The sequence below is a fragment of the Natator depressus genome, chromosome 3 (assembly GCF_965152275.1).
Source record: "Natator depressus isolate rNatDep1 chromosome 3, rNatDep2.hap1, whole genome shotgun sequence".
NCBI classification, from domain to species: domain Eukaryota; kingdom Metazoa; phylum Chordata; order Testudines; family Cheloniidae; genus Natator; species Natator depressus.
The window spans coordinates 135,693,533-135,714,413 of NC_134236.1; the positions used below are offsets into that span (position 1 = coordinate 135,693,533).

At 38.1% G+C, this 20,881-nt stretch overlaps 1 protein-coding gene across 1 annotated transcript in view; it reads left to right on the forward strand.

Moving 5' to 3' along the window:
• The window catches only part of RYR2 (ryanodine receptor 2), a 698,126-nt gene that overhangs the window by 396,500 nt on the left and 280,745 nt on the right, over positions 1-20,881 (forward strand). The window contains exons 25-26 of the mRNA XM_074948896.1: positions 6,567-6,726; positions 17,814-17,961. Of these exons, the coding sequence (XP_074804997.1) occupies positions 6,567-6,726; positions 17,814-17,961 (308 nt within the window). The remainder of the gene's footprint in view (positions 1-6,566; positions 6,727-17,813; positions 17,962-20,881) is intronic.

A 20,881-nucleotide genomic window follows, 5' to 3' on the forward strand; every position in this document is an offset into this window, starting at 1 on the left:
TTTCTGAGTAGTTACAGAAAACTGTGAGAAACGTATGATCAGCCACCTCTTTTTCTTGATGAAAGAAAATTGCCATTTGTCCTACTCAGTCTTCTGTAGTCAAGTACTGCATTTTCAAATACTTTGGGGAGCCCCCGCAAAGCACTGCTTGGCGAATCTGTTTTCCCAAATGCCTGCTTATTCATCAAGTCCAATCTGGTAGATGGTAGTGGCAGGAGATCCGGGAGGGTCCATGAGTCCCCGTCTCTGGAGATGCTGGGAGGCAAAAGGTGGCATGACATTTGGGATTTAGTGTCTCTTAGGAAAAGAGCAGAAGATGTACATGGGCAAGCGGTGATGCAATGACATGAATATTATTTATGCTGGCATTTAGTGAAAGAGTGACAAATATTCCTGAAGACTTATTTTGAACATTCATTTTTAGTGCAACACAGGTTCTTTAAATACTACTCACTGAGAATAATTTTGTCATTTGTTTTCCTAAAAAGTGGGTAAACCTATAAAATATATAAATTATGTACACTATTAAATATGTAGACTATTTAACTATCTCAGATACTATAAATGATTGCTACAGTTTTCCTTAACCATGTTGTCATCACTGAGACTTCATTGTTGAGACACACAATGAGGGGAAAATGCCTGGTCCTCTACAAGACAAGGACAAATTGAAAGGAAAGACAAAGGGAACTATATTTGAAAATTCACTCCCTTGTCAGCTTCTAAAGACATGTTCACAACAAAACACATTCTTAATATTTCTCTGTGCAGTCAACTGCGATTTTCCCATTTTGTTGTGAGGTGATTGAATAGCAGATTTAGAAATGGAGTTTACAGCTAACATCCCCTGAACTTGGTCATAAATTGCATATGTTTCCCTTATATCATTTGCAACGTAGTGACTTTTCAGCTCCATTTAACTTGATTCGTGCTAAAGCTCTAGGTACAACTCAAAGGAGAAAACCGGTGTCATGTTTAGTTACACAGATTTTTTTTTCACTGACATGCACAGCATTTTTTCATAGGCACAATCAACAACATTTATGTTTTTCTGAGAAAATAAACAGAATACTATCTCAGTTTTTGTATGACTAAAGACAGATTAAATAGAAATTAATTTTAAAATATACTGCTAGTCATATCTTGCACTTGTGATGTGTGTGTGTCACATACTTTATGTCAGAAAATAAGTATAAAATATAAAAATACAGTAGAAAAACACAAAAGCTCTTTGACATTTAATTTTATGTAGTCGACTACAATTGCATTAATCTTTTCCGAGAAGAAATTTTGCTTTAGAAGACCATAAGAACGGCCATACTGTGTCAGATGAAAGGTTCATCTAGCCCAGTATTCTGTCTTCCGACAGTGGCCAATGCCAGGTGCCCCAGAGGGAATGAACAGAACAGGTAATCATCAAGAGATCCAGCCTCTGTCACCCATTCCCAGCTTCTGGCAAACAGAGGCTAGGGACACCATCCCCCTCCATCCTGGCTAATAGCCATTGATGGACCTATCCTCCATGAATTTATCTAGTTCTTTTTTTAACCCTGTTGTAGTCTTGGCTTCACAACATCCTCTGGCAAAGAGTTCCACAGGTTGACTGTGTGTTGTGTGAAAAAATACTTCCTTTTGTTTGTTTTAAATCTGCTGCCTATTAATTTAATTCGGTGACCCCTAGTTCTAGGGTTATGAAAAGGAGTAAATAACACTTCCTTATTTACTTTCTCTACACCAGTCATGATTCTATAAACCTCTATCATATCCCCCCTTAGTCGTCTCTTTTCCAAGCTGAAAAATCCCAGTCTTATTAATCTCTCCTCATATGGCAGCCATTCCATACCCCTTAATCATTTTTGTTGCCCTTTTCTGAACGATTTCCATTATTCCAATATATATTTTTGAGATGGGACGACCACATCTGCTGGCAGTATTCAAGAGGTGGGTGTACCATGGATTTATATAGAGGCAATATGATATTTTCTGTCTTCTTATCTATCTCTTTCTTAATGATTCCGAACACTGTTTGCTTTTTTGACTGCCACTGCACATTGAGTGGATTTTTCAGAGAACAATCCACGACTCCAAGATCTCTTTCTTGAGTGGTAACAGCCAATTTAGACCCTATCATTTTTTATGTATAGTTGGGATTATGTTTTCCAGTATGCGTTACTTTGAATTTATCAACATTGAATTTCATCTGCCATTTTGTTGTCCAGTCACCTAGTTTTGAGAGATCCGTTTGTAGCTCTTCACAGTCTGCCTGAGACTTAACTGTCTTGAATAGTTTTGTGTCATCTGCAGATTTTGCCACCTCACTGATTCCCCCAAACAGGAGTGTTAAAATGCTCTGTAGTAAGTCATGCTTAATTTAGAACAATTAAATGTTAGCCTATAAATTGATCTCATGAATACAAATTGATTGACAGAAGCCAGGAATTAGATATAATTGTTACAGTTGCCAGACAAAGCTAATTAATTAACAAACTAAATCATTTTGGTAACTGTTGAGACTACATAAATTACATATGAGAATGTGTTGCTGATAAGTTATTTAGAAGTATTTTTATAGTTGGACAGAAAACAGATTGGGACATTTTGCATTTTACATTTACCATCATCACGATGCTGTTTATGCCTCTGATAAATTAGTTCAGATTGTGTGATGTCTTCATTACAAACCTCTGTTTCCAATTAATATTCCAGCAATCATGCTGAACTTACCCTTCCTCTGAGCTCCTATTTGTCATGATTATCTGAAAAAATAAGACTTCAGTTGACTATAGCAAAATTAAAGGAGGGTCAAAAAGGGAAGATGGAGGGAAAATAGAGTAGGGCTTATCCAATTTAAAATCGTTGCAAAGTTTAAAACATATTTTAATTCCAGTCTATTGTTTTACAGCATTTACAAGCACAGTTTAGAAAAGCATTTACAGATCATGGGCAATAAATTGAACAAGACATTATTTTCAGAATAACTATTAGTATGTGGGTTTAGGAGACTTTGTTAGACTGTAGGCTTCTTCCCTTTATGTCCCCAGTTGTTACTTAAGTGAACTATGCAGTAGGTACCTCACAAGGGTATTATGAAGCTTAATTAATGTTTGCAAAGCACTTTAGGATCTAAGGATAAAAAAGATGAGTTAATATTGTATTCTCATTCTCTAGTCAAGGGAGATACAAGAAAATATCCGGATTAGTTAAACTCTCTGAATTCAGTGTTTTTATTGTTTTCCCATGTCAGTTGGCAGGTCTTTAATGTGTATAATTTATGTGAAACCAGAACTGTGTTTTCCAACAGACCAACATGCCTTTGTGACCAAAATGGTACATGTTTTATCTGCGCTCATGGCGAAAAAAATCTGTTAATCAGCCTGTTTTATCTCTCTGTTTAACTGGCTGTTCAGTTTAACAGACTCCTTATGAAAGAAGGTCTTAACAAAATAATAGGCTGATCCACTTCTGCTGAGCTGCATCTTATTAAATGGTTTACCACATACAGGTGGACTGAACGACAGGCAGCAGTAGTGGAGAGCAAGTGACTGTACTGATAGAATCTTACCCAGCCCACCAGTGAGAATATTCACAGAAAATAAAAATGTAGAATGAAGACTCAGTTTCAGCTCTTTTATATCTGTTGGCAGATCTAAAGAGCTATGAGTTACATGACAGGTAAAAAAAAAAAAAGCAGCAACAGCTTATTAATGTTGGGTAAGTCATTTATTCTGAACTCTAACCATCAGCATAGCAGTATTTCAATGTACTTAAAAAAATCTGGCTATATTAACTAGCTGCTTTTTTAAGACACGAGTTCCAAAATTACTGTATGAGATTTTCCTAGCACTATTTCAGTGATTTGCATAATGCTTTATTAATGCTTTGAAGCATTTTTATGACATAGAGGGCACAGTAAAAACCATCTGGAATAACCGTCACTGAAAATTGATTTCTTGTGGTGTATCAGCAGAAGTGAACTAAAGATTAAAACAAAGATGTGGTGGTGTTCTGTTTGGCCCTTTGAAGGTCTGATTACTGTAGAATTCAAATTAAATACATGCTATGATACCTGTTTTTGCATAGAGGTCTGTTATACTTTGCTATCAGAAATCACATTTAAAGGCTTTTAAGAAAGACATAATGAGTGAACATAGCTCATCTTGTGAAGATAACAGTTTACAGGAGAGGCCCGCCATTCAATTCTCCCTATAGATAGTGTCTCTGGTACAAACAAGATAAAAGACACAGGACTAAAAGTTAGGAGTTCTGGATTCTATTACCACGTCTACAATAAACTTATTTTTGACACTGATCAAGTAGTAGGGACAAATAATTTCTTGTACCTTTTTTCTTTTACTGAAAATACATGTGATTTCCCCTCTAATTCCCCCCCTGGTTTATGAATGTTATAATTCTTGACATCTGATTTGTGTCCATTTATTCTTTTACGTAGAGACTGTCCAGTTTGACAAATGTACATGGCAGATGGACACAAATCAGATGTGAAGAATTATAACATTCATAAACCAGTCGGAGAACACTTCAGTCTCTCTGGTCACGCAATTACAGACATGAAGGTCGCTATCTTACAACAAAAAAACTTCAAATCCAGCGAGAAACTGCTGGATTGGAATTCATTTGCAAATTGGATACTATTAATTTAGGCTTAAATAGAGACTGGGAGTGGCTAAGTCATTATGCAAGGTAGCCTATTTCCCCTTGTTTTTTCCTACCCCCCCCCTCCCCCCAGACGTTCTGGTTAAACTTGGATTTGTGCTGGAAATGGCCTACCTTGATTATCATGCACATTGTAGGGAGAGTGGTCAGTTTGGATGAGCTATTACCAGCAGGAGAGTGAGTTTGTGTGTGTGTTTTGGGGTGGGGGGGGTGAGAAAACCTGGATTTATACTGGAAATGGCCCACCTTGATTTTCATACACATTGTAAGGAGAGTGGTCACTTTGGATAAGCTATTACCAGCAGAAGAGTGAGTTTGTGTGTGTGGTTTTTGGAAAAAAAAAGGGGGGGGGTGAGAGAACCTGGATTTGAAATGGCCCAACTTGATTATCATACACATTGTAAAGAGAGTGGTCACTTTGGATGGGCTATTACCAGCAGGAGAGTGAGTTTGGGGGGGGAGGGGGGCGGAGGGTGAGAAAACCTGGATTTGTGCTGGAAATGGCCCAACTTGATTATCATACACATTGTAAGGAGAGTGATCCCTTTAGATAAGCTATTACCAGCAGGAGAGTGGGGTGGGAGGAGGTATTGTTTCATGGTCTCTGTGTATATAATGTCTTCTGTAGTTTCCACAGTATGCATCCGATGAAGTGAGCTGTAGCTCACGAAAGCTTATGCTCAAATAAATTGGTTAGTCTCTAAGGTGCCACAAGTACTCCTTTTCTTTTTTCTTTTAGCATTCATAATTTTCTGCATCATTTGTAGTCTCTGTAAGGTGGACACTTCAGTCCAGTGAAATAGTCTATTCAACAGTTTGATGATCTCCTCCTAGCAATGGTCAGTGAAATCACAACTAATACAACCAATACAATTTCTGTCACCTCTTCAGCCCTATAGCCAGATTGACCAGTGTCAAGGAAATGTCAAGAAACTTTTATATTTGCCTGTCATAGGCTTTCGATGACCTTCCCTAAAAATGATAGACTGTTAGCCAGGTTGTCAACATCATGAGTTGGTTTCTTGAGCATGGGCCTCACAATACTACTTTGAATGCTATTGGAATCCTGCCCCCACGTAGGGAAACATTGACAGAGTGGGAAACGCATACAAATAATGCTAATGGGGAAACAATAAAATGATAACACAGAACTCTTCAAGGTTCATTATATTCCCTGTTTTCAGAGCTCTACTTGCGGTGCTTCCTATTCAAGTCATAGGAAGTTGAGTGCTGGAGGGATAGTCTAGTGGCTAAGGTATTACACTGGGCCAGGAGAGTCCGGAGTTTATAGTTTAGCTATAGACTTCCTGTGTGTCTTTGGGGAAGCCACTTAATCTGTACAGTGCCTCAGTTCTTCATCTGTAAAACAAGGATATCCTTCCTTACCTCCCAGGATGAAGATATCTATTCATGATTGTGAGGTGCTTAGATACTGTGATCGGGGGGCGGGGGGTGGGGCATATAGTAGATTCATAGATACTAATGTCAGAAGGGACCATTATGATCATCTAGTCGACCTCCACAGATATCAGCTTTAATCTCTGCACTGCTTTAAGCATGTGAAGAAATGCCACAATATGTATATTAAAGCTTTTTTGGACTTTGGTAATTCTGAGTCACTTACACATCCAATAACACATTACTGCCTAATGAAATGGACTTCTTCAGTCACTCTAGATATCGTTAAATAGAAACCAAAGCTAAATTTCTGTGCATTATTTCCATGCATTATTCTTATAACCTAGATCTTATCTGGATTATTAATATTTGTATTTCTGTGGTTTTATCAGTGGATGCAGTAGTTTTCCTATGTAATATCTGTTAGTGTTTTCTCAGTGAAATATGTGATTTTTTTTTAAATTACCAATTGCAAATTCTACATTGTTTGACAGTTACCAGTTATCAAGTGGATACAAGCCTGCTCCCATGGATCTGAGCTTTATCAAGTTGACCCCCTCTCAAGAAGCCATGGTGGATAAACTAGCAGAGAATGCTCATAATGTGTGGGCAAGGGACCGTATCAGGCAGGGTTGGACATATGGTATCCAGCAGGTAAGAGCAAACTTGGACATCTGAAAGTTCAGCCACATATTGAGGTATTGTACAATTGAATTTGGGATATGAGGTTAGAGGAAGCCACTGACAGAATGTTAGCCTCTCAGTCAAGAGGGCAAACTATTGGCATCTGGGTTTCTGTTGTTAGTAAGTATATTATAGCTAAGCTTGCCAGCAATAAATGATTTACACACATGGAGTACTCTCTATGGCAGCCATAATGAAATGTGTGGTGTGTCTTTGCATTCTCTGGACAGCTACCTTGGGGGAAGGGATGTGGCGTTTCTTTGTGTGTTGTCTAAAGCATACAGATTAAGTCTTGAGCTCCCCATTGCCTCTGAAATGCTGTCCTCTGAAGTGTAGGCAATGATTTACAGTAGGAAAATAATTTACATACCCTCATCCGGGAGACTACATTTTTCTCTTTGTCCACTGAACAGCTAAAGCCCCCAAGTAGCAACAGTGTAAACTTCTACTAATTACCCTACAATATGCATCATATCTGGTCTAGCAGACCACCGTTAAGGGTGGGAGGGTAATTCAGTCTCCATGGCCCATCCAAATTTTTGCTCCTTCATTGAGGCTAGCAACCTGGGTTTCAAGTGCCAGTTCTGATGCTGAGTTTTTTTCTGTGTCAGGAGTGAGTAAAAATAAAGCATGGTGGATTGTTAGCAGCAAAACTCAAGATCTCTAGTTGTTCTATACAAAGATAAATAAATATAAAAATCCCATAGATGTACAATGTAATCTATTGCGGTAACTATTAACGGTTAACCACTGTATCAGTTTTTTATTGTGGACCACATCCACCAACCCTGTAGTGATTATTTGTGAATTCAAACTAGGACAGGTATCTTCACTTTTGCCAAAGAATGTACAGTAGCATTTCACAGTGAAACTATAGAAAAATCCACCCTCTGGGAAAAAGTTTGAGTTTTCATGGATTTGTGCTGGGGGGTAAAAAAGACATTTTGAAAAGAAAAACAGCATTTTGCAGGAACCACAACTGTTTTCTGCCTGCAAAATCTGCATTTTGGTTTTGTCAAGAATTCAAGTTATACAGTGCAGTTCGGTACATCTTGAATTTTGTTTGACATGCAAGAACAAAATTAATTCTGTGTGCAGTGCTTTCCTGTCAGTAAACAACCTGCTGTTTTTACAGTTTTATTTAAGTGAATCACTTAATTTTATTCATCACATTTGACAGACTGTTTATGTTGGAGAAATATGCCACATATCATTTTCAGCACCCTCAATTAGTGTATCTTCATTTTGGGGCTTTGCAAGTCATTGTATAAATCTATCTTCCATATTTGGGTCTAAGCAGCTTGTGAACTAACAACAAATATATTTGTTTACATTTGGATGTTTTTAATATGGGCTCTGATATCCTTTGTATAGACATTCAGGGCCATCTTCAGCATTGGTGAAATTCCATCGTGAACTTTACATTCACAGATGCAGTGTTAATGCAGACATTTTAAAGTGCCTTTATGTTTCCGATAGAGAGTTGGCCTAATAGACTATGAGAGAAATAGTTCCCTACATTGCCATATAGGAGAAGTGGACACATGTATTTTCTATCCACAATTTCACATGTTGATTTTGTGAAGGCAGTGCATTCATTGCCTGGAATGAAGGAATGCTTCCTAATGCTCAACTGCAACATCACTGGCAAATTAAAGAATGCTATCAGTGATTTCCAGGTTGCAACCCATAATTTCATCTACTTTCAGAAGCCAAATGGTTGCAGTTCATGGCCTTGAATTGAGAGGATTTAAAGTCAGTGAAAAATGGGGGTATTCTTATAGCTTTGGTAGAATCACTGGAAGCTTTGCTTTACCTAAAATCAAATCTAGTAATGCATATACAATGGACCAGTTAATAACAAGTTAAGAACACAGTAGATCAAAAATGTGTGTTTATTTTTGCTAATTAACACAGTGGTTTAAACTGTAATGTATTTGCAAAATATAGACAATCCAAGGTAAATTCGGTGTAAAGGTTGAGGTTCCTTAGGTCCTGAGAGCAATTTAGCTTACTTTGTACATCTGAATTTCGGTAGAATTACTAATTTTGCCAACCTTATTACAATGAACTTTGCCACCAAATTATATACTCTTTGAATTACTGAGATACTTAGTGATAAAGGAAGTAAGTGAGGCCAGCTAAGAATTTCTTAAATGTTATCAGGTTGGGTTGGGGAGGAGAGGAAAGAGGCAGAGCAGGAATGGGTGGTAGATACAGTTTCTCTGCATTATTCAGATTATTCATATGTACAGGGTCTCTGTGTGTTTCTTTTTGTGTGCCTGTGTGTAGATATGGAAGGCTCCACTTTGTAAAGAATAGATGTGGTATGGCACTTATTCCTCATAAGTAGAACTGATTGGAGGATGACAATTTCATTTAGCAGCAACTTTTGACGTTTCAAAAGTCGTTTTTGTTCCAGATTGGAACAAAACCAAAACCTTCTCATTTCATTCTGTCATACACATAACATAGCTGCTAATGGATATCTGTGCTAATATGTGCTTCTGCTTAGCTTCCACACTGGGTTGTACCATGGGCTACATTTTGTCATCTTGTCATGTTACTGTGACATGTTACAGTACTGCATAAGGTAATGTGATGGTTTGCTATACAGTATTATACACAGTGAGATCAAATAGTTCTGTGAAATAGTCTGCTGGGGAAGGAAAACTCATTGCTTGGCGAGATTTGAAAGTTGATTGAACCAATCATTGGAAAATATATCATAGTGAACAATTGTGCTGGGAGATGGACTAAATTATATAGTAGGTCTTTTCTATATCTAATTTCTAAAATTCTGTGATTCTAAAACTGCTACAGATTAAAGGGATACTGTCAAGTAGTTTACGTTCCAAATATAACCTATTTTTATTATTATAATGTGGAGGGGAAATGCCCTCCAGATTCTACATATCGTCTCCTCACTCCACCACTGCTTACAAGGACATCTTTAACAAATGATAGCTGCTGTTTATGCATGACTGTACCCAGTATTTTTGTTGTGCTGCTGCAGAGCCAACCAGCCAGCCAGCAGAGGGAGCACAAGTTAAATAATAAATCCTGTTCCCAGAACTGTGCTGACATCAATGCTGACACTGATCACAAACAAGTAAGTACTGTAAATAAGTCAGAGCCACGGTAGCTTGTGCTTCATAAATAAGGCAGGAAGCACAAACGAGTGTTTATGAAATGAAAAAGGACAAAACAAGTAGGAAAAATATAATTTTGTTATCTTATGGAAGGGTAGTGAATATCAATGGTACGTGAAAAACAAATGTGTGTGTATATATATATATATAGATATAGATATAAATAAAATAGGAAAATACTTGACAGTGTCCCTTTAAGGAAGAACATGTTTGCTCTCAGACTGATCATTTTCTCTGAACTGAGGGAGTTGAATGTGACCTGAATAGGTAAGGCAAATGGGACGAAATATATCTCTGGTAAACTCAGTAATTAGGATTGTACTATGGGTCATTTTATCCTTATCTGTCGATGGTGTTTGGCCTAGGATATGTCATAATTCATTGTCCCAAATGTCTTTAAGTACTTCACCATCTCTCTAACTTCAAACCATATTTGTGATCAAACTGATTAAAAATAAGTTTTCAGCTTGGAAGGGGGCATTTATGTCTAAATCCTACTGAAAAAATGGGGTTTACATTATTGCAAACTCTTGTACTTTTGTCCCTAATCTTGCAATATTTGGTGCTTTTCGTAACTTCCTAGACTCTGGAGTCAGATGAATATAGAAGATCTTCAATTTTCATTTAAAAAAAAAAGAGTAGGTTTCTAGCCCTCGTTGCAGAGATTAGATGGAAAACATGTATCCTAATGGTTTAAAGGTCAGAGAGCAAAAGAACTCAAAATACATTATTTTTAAAATCTCATGATAATTAAGCCAGTCTGATGGTGTGTTGGGGACTGACTCATGATTATCAAACGCTTGGGATTTGTAATATTGGGTTCTCTCTGCTGGAGTTGGAGGGTGGGAGACAGAATCCATCCTGCAAAGCCCTGAGCTATGCTTGAAGGGTATATCTACACTGCAATTAGACACTTGGGCTCGCAGGGCTCGGTCTCAGACTCAGGGGCTGTTTAACTGCAGTGTAGATGTTTCAACTCGGGCTGCAGCCCAAGCCCTAGAACCCTCCCCCCTCATAGGATCCTAGAGCTCAGGCTCCAGCCCAAGCCAGAACATCTGTACCACAATTAAACAGCCCCCTACCCTGAGCCCTGTGAGCCTGAGTCAGCTGGCACAGGCCAACCAGGGGCTTTTAATTGCAGTGTAAACATACTCTAGGTCAACTATAACAGTCTCCACAGTTGTTACTCTCTCCCTCTTCATGCTCCACATAGTTTAGCCACATACTTATGGGTATACTTGCTATAGCCTGACCCTTCTCCAGTCCACCAGACCTCTAAGACCTCTCTCTGCACTAGCACAAATGGATGTTCATGATGTAGAGCTCTGTAGCATGGTTGGGGCTGCTGATAGTTCCTGCGTTGGCTCTTTGTAGCTTGACACCCTTGTGGAGCAGTACTACACTAGTTCTGCTCCCTTTTTGGACCTCTGGGCCTACCAGTGGGGCACGGGGAGTGTAAGCAGCCTATTTGCCTCTTTAAAGAGCAAGAGGCCTGGGGCTCACCAGCCCTGTTCACTCAGTCCCACCTGTGCCATAATTAGCTGCCTACCAGCCTAAGGGGACTGGATTATTTGGGGTCAGATGACAGCCTGAAACATCTGGGCCTCATGAAGGGGCTGAGAAAACTCAGCTCAATTTGAAGAAGGAACCATAGGGAGTAGGGTCTGGAAGCACTCCAGTGAAGTAGTCTGGGAGTCAGTGCTCTATCTTAGAGCCAGAGACACTCGAAGGTAACCTAGAAGGAACTGGGAACTGACCCCAGAGGGTGGGCTGAAGGGGAGCCCAAGCAGGGCAGAAGAACCTTTTGTTTCTTTGGGATTTTTATTTGGACTTTTGTTACCCATGTATGGGATTAAACTCAGAGTGACCCTACCAGAAGACTTAAGCCATGGGAATTCCAGAGAAAGAGAAAACTCTGGTGAGGGGAAACTGAGGCAGGGAACACCTGCAGCCCCATGCATGGCAACTGGGTGGGGGGAAGGGCTACAGGGCAGGCATGGCTATGACAAGTAGGAAATAGGCCATATTGATGTTATGATCAGAGGCACTGGGTTCAGCTATATACACTATGTTGTACATGCAGCTTTTTTTTTTAAGTGTGACCTCAAAGACAGTAGAAATGGTACATTACTTCATCTAATAACTTTGCAGCAAGGCATCCTTTTCATTCTTCAGTCTGGTTATGTTCTGTTGCAGAAGGACCCAGACATTGAAGCCACTACTTCACAAAAGTGAGAGTGCTAGAAAACCGTTATTAAAAAGCAGTTTTCATGAAATAAATTCTTGTTACCTTATGTAGACAGGATGTTTTTTTTAAAGTTGTTATGAAGCATAGGTTACCATGTCCCTGTGTATTGTAGGAAAAATTACCCATGGTAGACAACAGGTGTCACTGTGGGTTCGGATGAAGACAGGGTCAAACAATTTTCAGTCACATATATAAAATATTCTAAACCATTGTTTGATCTGGAGTTGGCCAACCCTGTGCTGGTCTGACCAAACTTCCCTCCTGTTGAGACGAGAAGGGGGAAGTGATCAGAACACATGGGTGAATGAAACATAGACACGGGGAAGGAAAAAACCTCCAACTCAAAATTTTTCACTTATATTTCTTTTAAATGTGAAAATTGATTTTGCTTTATTAAAGTATACAGAGGTGTGTCTTTTAAAAATTATTGGCATTACATGACTTTTTTACATTTTCATTATTTATCCTGCCATTATTTATACTGCTGTATATCAACCCCTAAGACCTCTAAACAGCAATGTGTCATATTTGTGGCACAGGCATTGAAAAGACAAAAAGCTAATCAATTCCTTTGAATAGGAATATCAAGTCCTCCTCCCCACGTGGTGTTCGGATATCTTGGTGATGAGGGGAGGAGGTGTATATAACTAGCTAGACTGATACCGAGATACACAGAATTCTAGTGCTGTGACACCACAAGAGGAACAGAGCCAGTCATTGGCTTCTACTGGGAAAAAATGATGCAGCTGATACTTACATATCTTTTAAAAATACAAATACATTCACACTCCTTTTTTGCTGTTTTGTTAGATCAGTAAGATGTGTAAGGGCCAAATTCTGTCATAAGATTACAATATAAAATAGTAAATTTATGTTAGTAAGAATAGAAAAAGTGGGAACTCTCAGAAGTGGAATGAATTGTCCAGATAGCATCGTAAAAAGACAGATGATATGTATGCCATATCTTGGAAGTGTAAAGTGGTATTTGAAGGTCAAACATGACAACGGTGGCAGTGACAAATACCATTTGTATACAGGTACCATATATAGGAATTATGTGGCTAAACAAATTTCAGAACCAAGACAACATAGTAATTACGATGACACCATACATTGTGGGCAAACTGGAATATTTCTAAAAGTGGAGTGTAGGACACATGTATTACTCTGAACCAGAAAGCTTATTTGTATTGTGCAAATAAACTGCTCAGTTTTCATTCCATGTGCTGTACCCAGGCCTAATGTGCCATGGTTGCGATAGAACTGCAGAGAATCATGCCAATGGTGATTAGCATAGAAACTGCGCAGACACCATTTGTGCCACAGGCAGGACACCTGGGAGAAGCTCTTGTATAATCATGTCACAGTAATGGAGTGCAGGTTCAAGGTACTATTCTGTGTGAACCCCTGGGGTAAATTTGTAACTGGGTTATATACCTTCTGAGGAACTGTGTGTCTTTGGATCATATGTGGAGAAATGCATTTCCTGAGTGGGATCATTTATTCCAGTACTTCTCTTCTGTAGGACTAATATTGCCTGCTAAAGGACTATTAGTGGGGATGTTACTCAAGATATCTGGGAGCAGAATCCTATTTATGCAATACCTGAATTCAATCATACCACATTTTGCCATTGTCTCCTGCAAGTCCCATGCCACAATTTACAACTACTAGTGATGAGTAAGGGGAGAGGCTTAATAGGTGGACTGCTATAGCAGCTATCCTACTGCTTACACTTGCAGTTAGTCAAAATCATTGGCTTTCCTTCTTGTGTTCTTCAGCAGGGATGAGGTTATTGAAAGAGCAGGGTCTTCAGTAGGGAGCTAAACTCAAGATTCATAGATTCCAAGGCTAGAAAGGACCACTGTGATCATCTCCTGAGTAATACAGGCCATAGAACTTCCCCCAAATAATTCCCAAAGAATATCTTAAAAAAAATCCTATCTTGATTTAAAAATGGTCAGTTATGGAGAATCCACCATGACCCTTGGTAAATTGTTCCAATGGTGAAAAATGTTAAAAATGTGTGTTATTTCCAGTCTGAATTTGTTTAGCTTCAGCTTCCAGTTATTGGATCGTATTATACCTTTCTCTGACATAATGAAGAGCCCAATATTAAATATTTGTTCCACGTATAGGTACCTACAGACTGTAATCAAGTCACCTATTAACCTTCTCTTTGTTAAGCTAAACAGATTGAGCTCCTTGAGTCTATCACTATAAGGAATAGTTTTTAATCATTCTCGTGGCTCTTCTCTGAACCCTTTCCAATTTACCAACATCTTTCTTGAATTGTGGGTATCAGAACTGGAAACAATATTCCAATTGCAATTGCACCAGTGCCAAATAAAGAGGTATTACATAGTACTTTATTGGAATAGCTCCTTTGATGTTGAATAGAATCCACTTTCAAGAGAATTTTTCTTAAATTCAGTGATAGAAGGTGACTGCTAATCATTTTTTGATCCATTTGTTGTCAGCCTCCATGGCTATGAGAACGAAATAATTAGGTCCCCTGTGGAATAGATATATATAAATACCTGATGTTCTAAATCACTTAACTTGTGACCACGTCAGTTGCTTATCCATGTCTTTCCGATATTCCTCCTATTACACGCTTTCTGTGGTTGTGCCTTTTATTTCCTCTTCTTTGAGAAGCGCTGTAATGTGTGTCTAGTTGTCTGTCTTCTCCTTAAACCACTTAGCTGATGACCTGCACTTCTGTTGAACTCCACAACAGTGTCCGAGCACAACAGTGCATAGGTTCATTAAATCTAATTGCATACCATACTCGTAAGTTGTTCCATTGAAAGCTGCATTACTGCATGTCATTACAGAAGAGGTTTAGTAGGGAATTATATAGGAAAATGGCACTTTGTTGTTGATTTACCTCTAAAGTGCACAACTCTGACTTTGAGATTCCTTTTGGATCTTTTAAATAGTTGCTTTCCTTACAGCTGCTTGTGCGAACTGGCTGTTTAACACTGTTGTTCTGTGCTGCTATGGACAATGTTCTACAGATGCTTCTGCAGCCTCACTCCTTCACATACTATCTTTTATGTGGCATTTCTCATACAAGTCTCTCTATATATGATGTGGCCCTCACTAAATCACTTATCCATTCTGTGTGCCTGCCACATACCTATAGCATGCATGTATGCACATATACACCTTACTATCGCTTTCTACTGTGAAGGGTTGATCGGCCTGATCCTTTTGTTTCTAATAGTAGTTTTAACAGCCTTTTAGATGGCCCACATTGTTCTTATTTGTATGCATTTCTTTGGGCCATCTCTTCTACCTATTTCTTGGTAGCTGTCGCTGGTATGGAGCATTGTTTGCCTGATACGAGCCTTTAGAACCTGCATTTCCACTATATATGCTCAAACATGTTAATTCATGTCCTCCTATATCTCTTTGTTCCATTCCCTGCATATATTTGCAGGTACTTTTCTAGTCCCCATGCTTTTTTCCTTAAGCAATCCAGAATTCAGGTGTAAATTACTAATGTTGTGTTTGATAGAATGATAGCTTCCAAAGCTGAAAAACACTAACTATATGTAAAAGTTAACAAATGTTATTTAACTCAAACCATTTGTAGTAGTGTTGACAAGATATTTAAGGGTTTCCCCGAAGAAAACCTACTCTTGTCATTTAAATTATTTAAAAAGTAAGTAATTACTAGAAAACCTCTGCACGTAATGCAGTCCTCCAATGGAGAATCAGACTTTCAAATCTGGAAGATTCTAGAAAGAAAATTCACAGGTGAGACCAAATTTTCTCTTTTCTGTCCCAGCAATCTTTATATTATAAGCAATAACTTGTCCTTAGGAGAGTAAGAAGGATTGAATTTATATATAAATTGAAAATGAACTTAAAGGTTTTGGAGGTGCCATGTTCTGCAACACTCATCTACCAAATGATGTGTCTACAGAAGAGTAGAGGTCACCCTCAAAATGGTTTGAGAATGTGTGGCTAGAGAGCCACAAAAGGGCTCTTTATAGTTCGTAATAAAAAACATGATCTCTACACCAACAGTGTCACTGCTTCTCCAACTGAGTGACCTGTAACATTCTTAGGGAGAACAGCACCTCACCTTTTGTGTGTCTGCTACATATTCTATTATCCCCTTGGTGGCCCATTTAACATCCAGGTTATGTAATTTTTATGCTGTGGCTTGTCCTAGAAAGAAAATCCACAGGAAAGATCAAATTTCCCTTTTGCATTGGGAACGAATTGAGCCTTTCGACAGGCAAAAAACACATTTTAGTACACTTTAAGTATCTAGTTACCAGGGTGCTACTAAATCAGATCGCTAGATATGTCATAGCTAATGAAGGAAAACAGACACAAGTATTTGTACTACCAAAACGTATCTGCTGTTTGAGGATGCAGAAGTGTGTGTGAGTGTGTACAGGAGCAAAGCTGAAAAATTCTGAATCAGAACCATAATAGAATAAAATACTAAGACAATATTTTGTGATATTTTCATTTTCACAATTGTTGGTATCTCCCATTAGTAGAAAGTTCCCAATATCTTTGCTTTTTGTTCCTATACAATAGTCAACTTATTATGGCAGATTCAACCTCTAATTTTTTTAAAAATTAATATCTACACAATTAGCAAGAATATGGAGAGATCTATTGCACTGCTTCTGCCACTGCCAATAAACTCTCAAGTGCAAAAGTGAAAACATAGAAAGGCAAATTATAATACTCACTAGAATTGTCATAATGTATACTAAATAGACTATATAATCAACATTTGCAATTGAAATGACCTTTGCAAAGGAAAAAAATTAATTTTATGTTAAAAACAAACTTTAACTCACTTAATAGCTTCATTCCACTGGGAGCAGAGAGCTGCGTCTGTTTATCTTATGTTATGCTAAAAAAATTCCACACTAGAGCATCACACTGAGGGAAGGGCATTTACACTTGGATTCTTACTAGAACTGTAAAATCCAATACTTTCTTTTGGAAAAATATATGCCTTGAGTATTTCACATTAGAAGCAGTCGTTGTTTTACATTTTGGTGTTGTGGCACTTTTGTTCTTCTACATAAAGATAAGAATTTTGAGACTGATCCTGCTTCCATTCAAATGAATGGCAAACCAGCCATTCACTTTGGGTAGTGCAACATTGGTGCTGCTATTATTTATCAAGAATTTTTATTATGTTGGCTCTTAGGAGTTCCAGTCATGGACTAGGACACCTTTGTGCTAGTTGCTGTACAAATAGAAGAAAAACATGATCCCCATTCCAAAGAGAGTGCAAAATCTTAGATAGTAAACAATTCATTTCTGTTCTTGATTTTCACACTTAGTGTTGCATGAACATATTTCCATTAAATTATTTGGTGGAAAATGAAAGAAAATTTACACCATGCCATTAAATATCAATATTTGTGAATAACTGGCTTCTTTTGAATTCAGTGTCCATGTAGATTTCAAGAACTTCAGTTTCCTCTGCAAGGTGCTTGTTGTACGTGTGGTGTTATGCAAGTCTTCATTTCACTTTGTGCAAATCATATTTTTTAAACTGAAGCTACTGTACATATTATCTGTCCTTGCAATTTTATTTGTAAGAAAAATGTTTCATTTTAGCTTGGTCTCTCTGAAACTGCAATGATTTTTAATAACTTATCCTTATGTAGGATGTGAAGAATCGAAGAAACCCCCGCCTTGTCCCATATGCCCTTCTGGATGATCGTACCAAGAAGTCAAACAAAGATAGCCTCCGGGAGGCCGTCCGCACCCTTCTTGGCTATGGTTACAACCTGGAGGCTCCTGATCAAGATCACGGTATTTAATTTAATTTTTTTACTCTCAAGAATCCATGTAATGTTACAGTAGGTGTTGGTAATGACGGAGGCATATCTATTTGTTGTTAAGTTTATTAGGTTTTTTTTTTAGCCCTATGGAACTGTGTCGTGAGGCATTGCAGGGCTGCTGAGGATGACCAAATCCACTGGCTTCAAGCTGTGCCCATCTCTCATTGATGAACAAGCACAATGTCTATTCCAAATCAGGAAAGTGTTCCACGTTCAAGTCACTCGCTAGCAGCACATCTATTGCCAAGGAAAATTGCCTTAAGCTTCATTTCTTAGAGGTGGCATGAGTTATTGTCTTCCAGCTCTGGTCTGCCTGATGACCCTGCATCCAGCCCGTGTCTCATTTTCCTGAGATGGGAATGGGTACCCAGAAAGGCTCTGTGCCCAAAAACACCTCAGCATGTAGGGACTCCGCTAAGTCTTCCCAGGCCATTGGGTTATGCTAATCAATCTTCTGAGTCCTTCAGCCTTATGGTAGTGTTCCACAAGAACTGGTGTCTGAATCAAGCATTGCCTCAACCTCTACATCAAGCTTTCACAACAGAGCCGTTGAAGAACTGAGTAAAAGAACTCCGTGTAAACTGAGTAAGGACCTCAGAATTTGGTGAATTTGCTTGGTTGTAGTCAGATTCAGAACCGATTTACACATACTGTATGTAAGAAATTTAATAATGTAATTCCCAATACTGCAAAGGATCCTTTAGTGTGGACCTGAATGTCAATGAGACTTCCTGTGGCTGTAGACAACTTTGTTTTATTCTTACACATCAGTTTAACTTAGTTTGTGTGAAATCATTGGCTCTGAAATACTTTTCTCTAAAAGCTGAGGATTTGTTTACTTTCTTAATGTATGGGCATAACTTTTCTTAAGGCTGCAGTGCTGGATGTTACGCATGTGTGTTCAAGAAAGAATGAACCTTTATATTCTTTCAACTACTTTTAAGCAAGTAGCAAGCTAGCCGTTGTCCAGTGTTTCATCCTGGTTTAATGTCCAATGCAAGAACTAATCTCAAAGACAAGAAAATAGGTGACAAATTCTTGTAAACTGTGACTCTAGTGACACCATTTTTATAATAGTTTTTAGATGATTGCTCTAATAGTAGGGAGCCGTTAGAAAGGACTTCTGATCAATTTGTGAGTGCCCTCATTTGAAAGATGGTCACTTTCCCAGTCAGTTTAAATTTACAGATAATGAACAGACTGTGCAGTGTTGCTCATGAGTATTCTAATCACAGAACATCTAGAGTGTGGAAGATACTTCCTGCATCATTTCCTTAGTTGGCATTTGATACCTACTGGAGATAACCTGCCACTCAGAGGAGATGTTATTTTATCATTGATTCTTAAAAGAAATCAGCTGTATAAAGAAATAAAATAGATAATGGCTGCAGGGAAAAAACATTATGGGAAAAAATCAGAAATTGTAAACTGGATATACGCAGAGAAAGTATGTCTTAGGGAAGCTTTCATAATTATGTATTATAAAGCTTGCTCTAGGATACATGGCTTTTGAAATAAACTGACCGGTTTGAGTATGCATGTTGGTGCTTGGGTGTTCTCTTCTGTGTGCTTCGGTGATAGTTAAGAAGATGTCCCTAACTTCATCAAAACATAAGTACATAATGAAATCATTAAGGCAATATGCCCGTACCACTTTGAGATTACCCCTAAATGGCTGGTGTCTGAAGTGTGCTGTTAGTCCATTTTAGACAGCAAACTAAGGACTGAGAGTTGCTGTATGTACTGTACAGCACTGTCCCACTAGCAATGCTCATTAAATAACAGATGGTAAATTCAACAGCATGGCTCTCACTACCCTTAAATATTTAAGTCTGAATATGTTTTAATTAATGATACTCTCAGCTATCCAGTAGATTGCATCAGGGCCCAAAGCTAATTATTTTTCAGGATGTGTGGCCTGTGTTTCTATGGTAGAATTGTAGAATGAAACTCATAGGTCTCAGTTATTAACTTCTCGATATTATTAAAAAGAGTTTTCTGTGTTTACAATAATCCTGAAGGAAAGAATAATGAAAAGAAAGCATTATTTAAACCCAATTTATAAGATTTAAACATTCAGAACCCTATTTTAGGTGCTGATTTAAATAGGTGTATGCCAGAAATCTTGAGAGCAGAAATGGTAATGCCCAAGAAAAATTGCCTGATTACCTCCATTGTTCTCCTCTGAGAATTCAGAGAGAAACTGCTCTGAGGTTTCTCCTTGACTGGCATTGCAGAGAAAGCTTAACAGGGTGTCATGATGGGAAAGTGGGTGAGTACATATGAGGCTACCAAGAAGAAAGAATGGTCATTACCCACAGGAACACACACAAAATATTCCTATTCTTAGTAGGAATAAAATTTGCAAGAGGGTGGGGGTATAAAGCTAATGTGAGGAAGACTATGGATGCATATAAAAATTATTTTGCAATTAATATATGAGCCTGCTGGGATGGAGAAAATTATGCAAAATACCTTCATATTCACTAGGTTTTCCTAGGAATATGCTAAATGAAGTGAAATAAGGTAATTTTATATTGAATTCACTTTATCAATATCCTTCTATTTTATTTATTTAGAATACATTATGCTTGAGAGAACATGAACCAATGCTTGTGTATATCGATTGTCTAAATGCTGGATATTGCATCCTCTGTAGTGTAGTGTGGAGATTTATACTGCCATGGAGGACTCTTCTGTGGTGTATATTGGGGTATGGATTCCCCTTCTTGGGGTTTATTTTGCAATTGTTACACACACACACACACACACTCACATACAGTTCACATGCACAAATACCACACTTCTGAGATGCTTTTAGCCCTAACGTTCATGAATAAGTGTCGCAGAAGTGGCTCCTGTTTTTTAGTTATTTTATTATGTTTGTACTA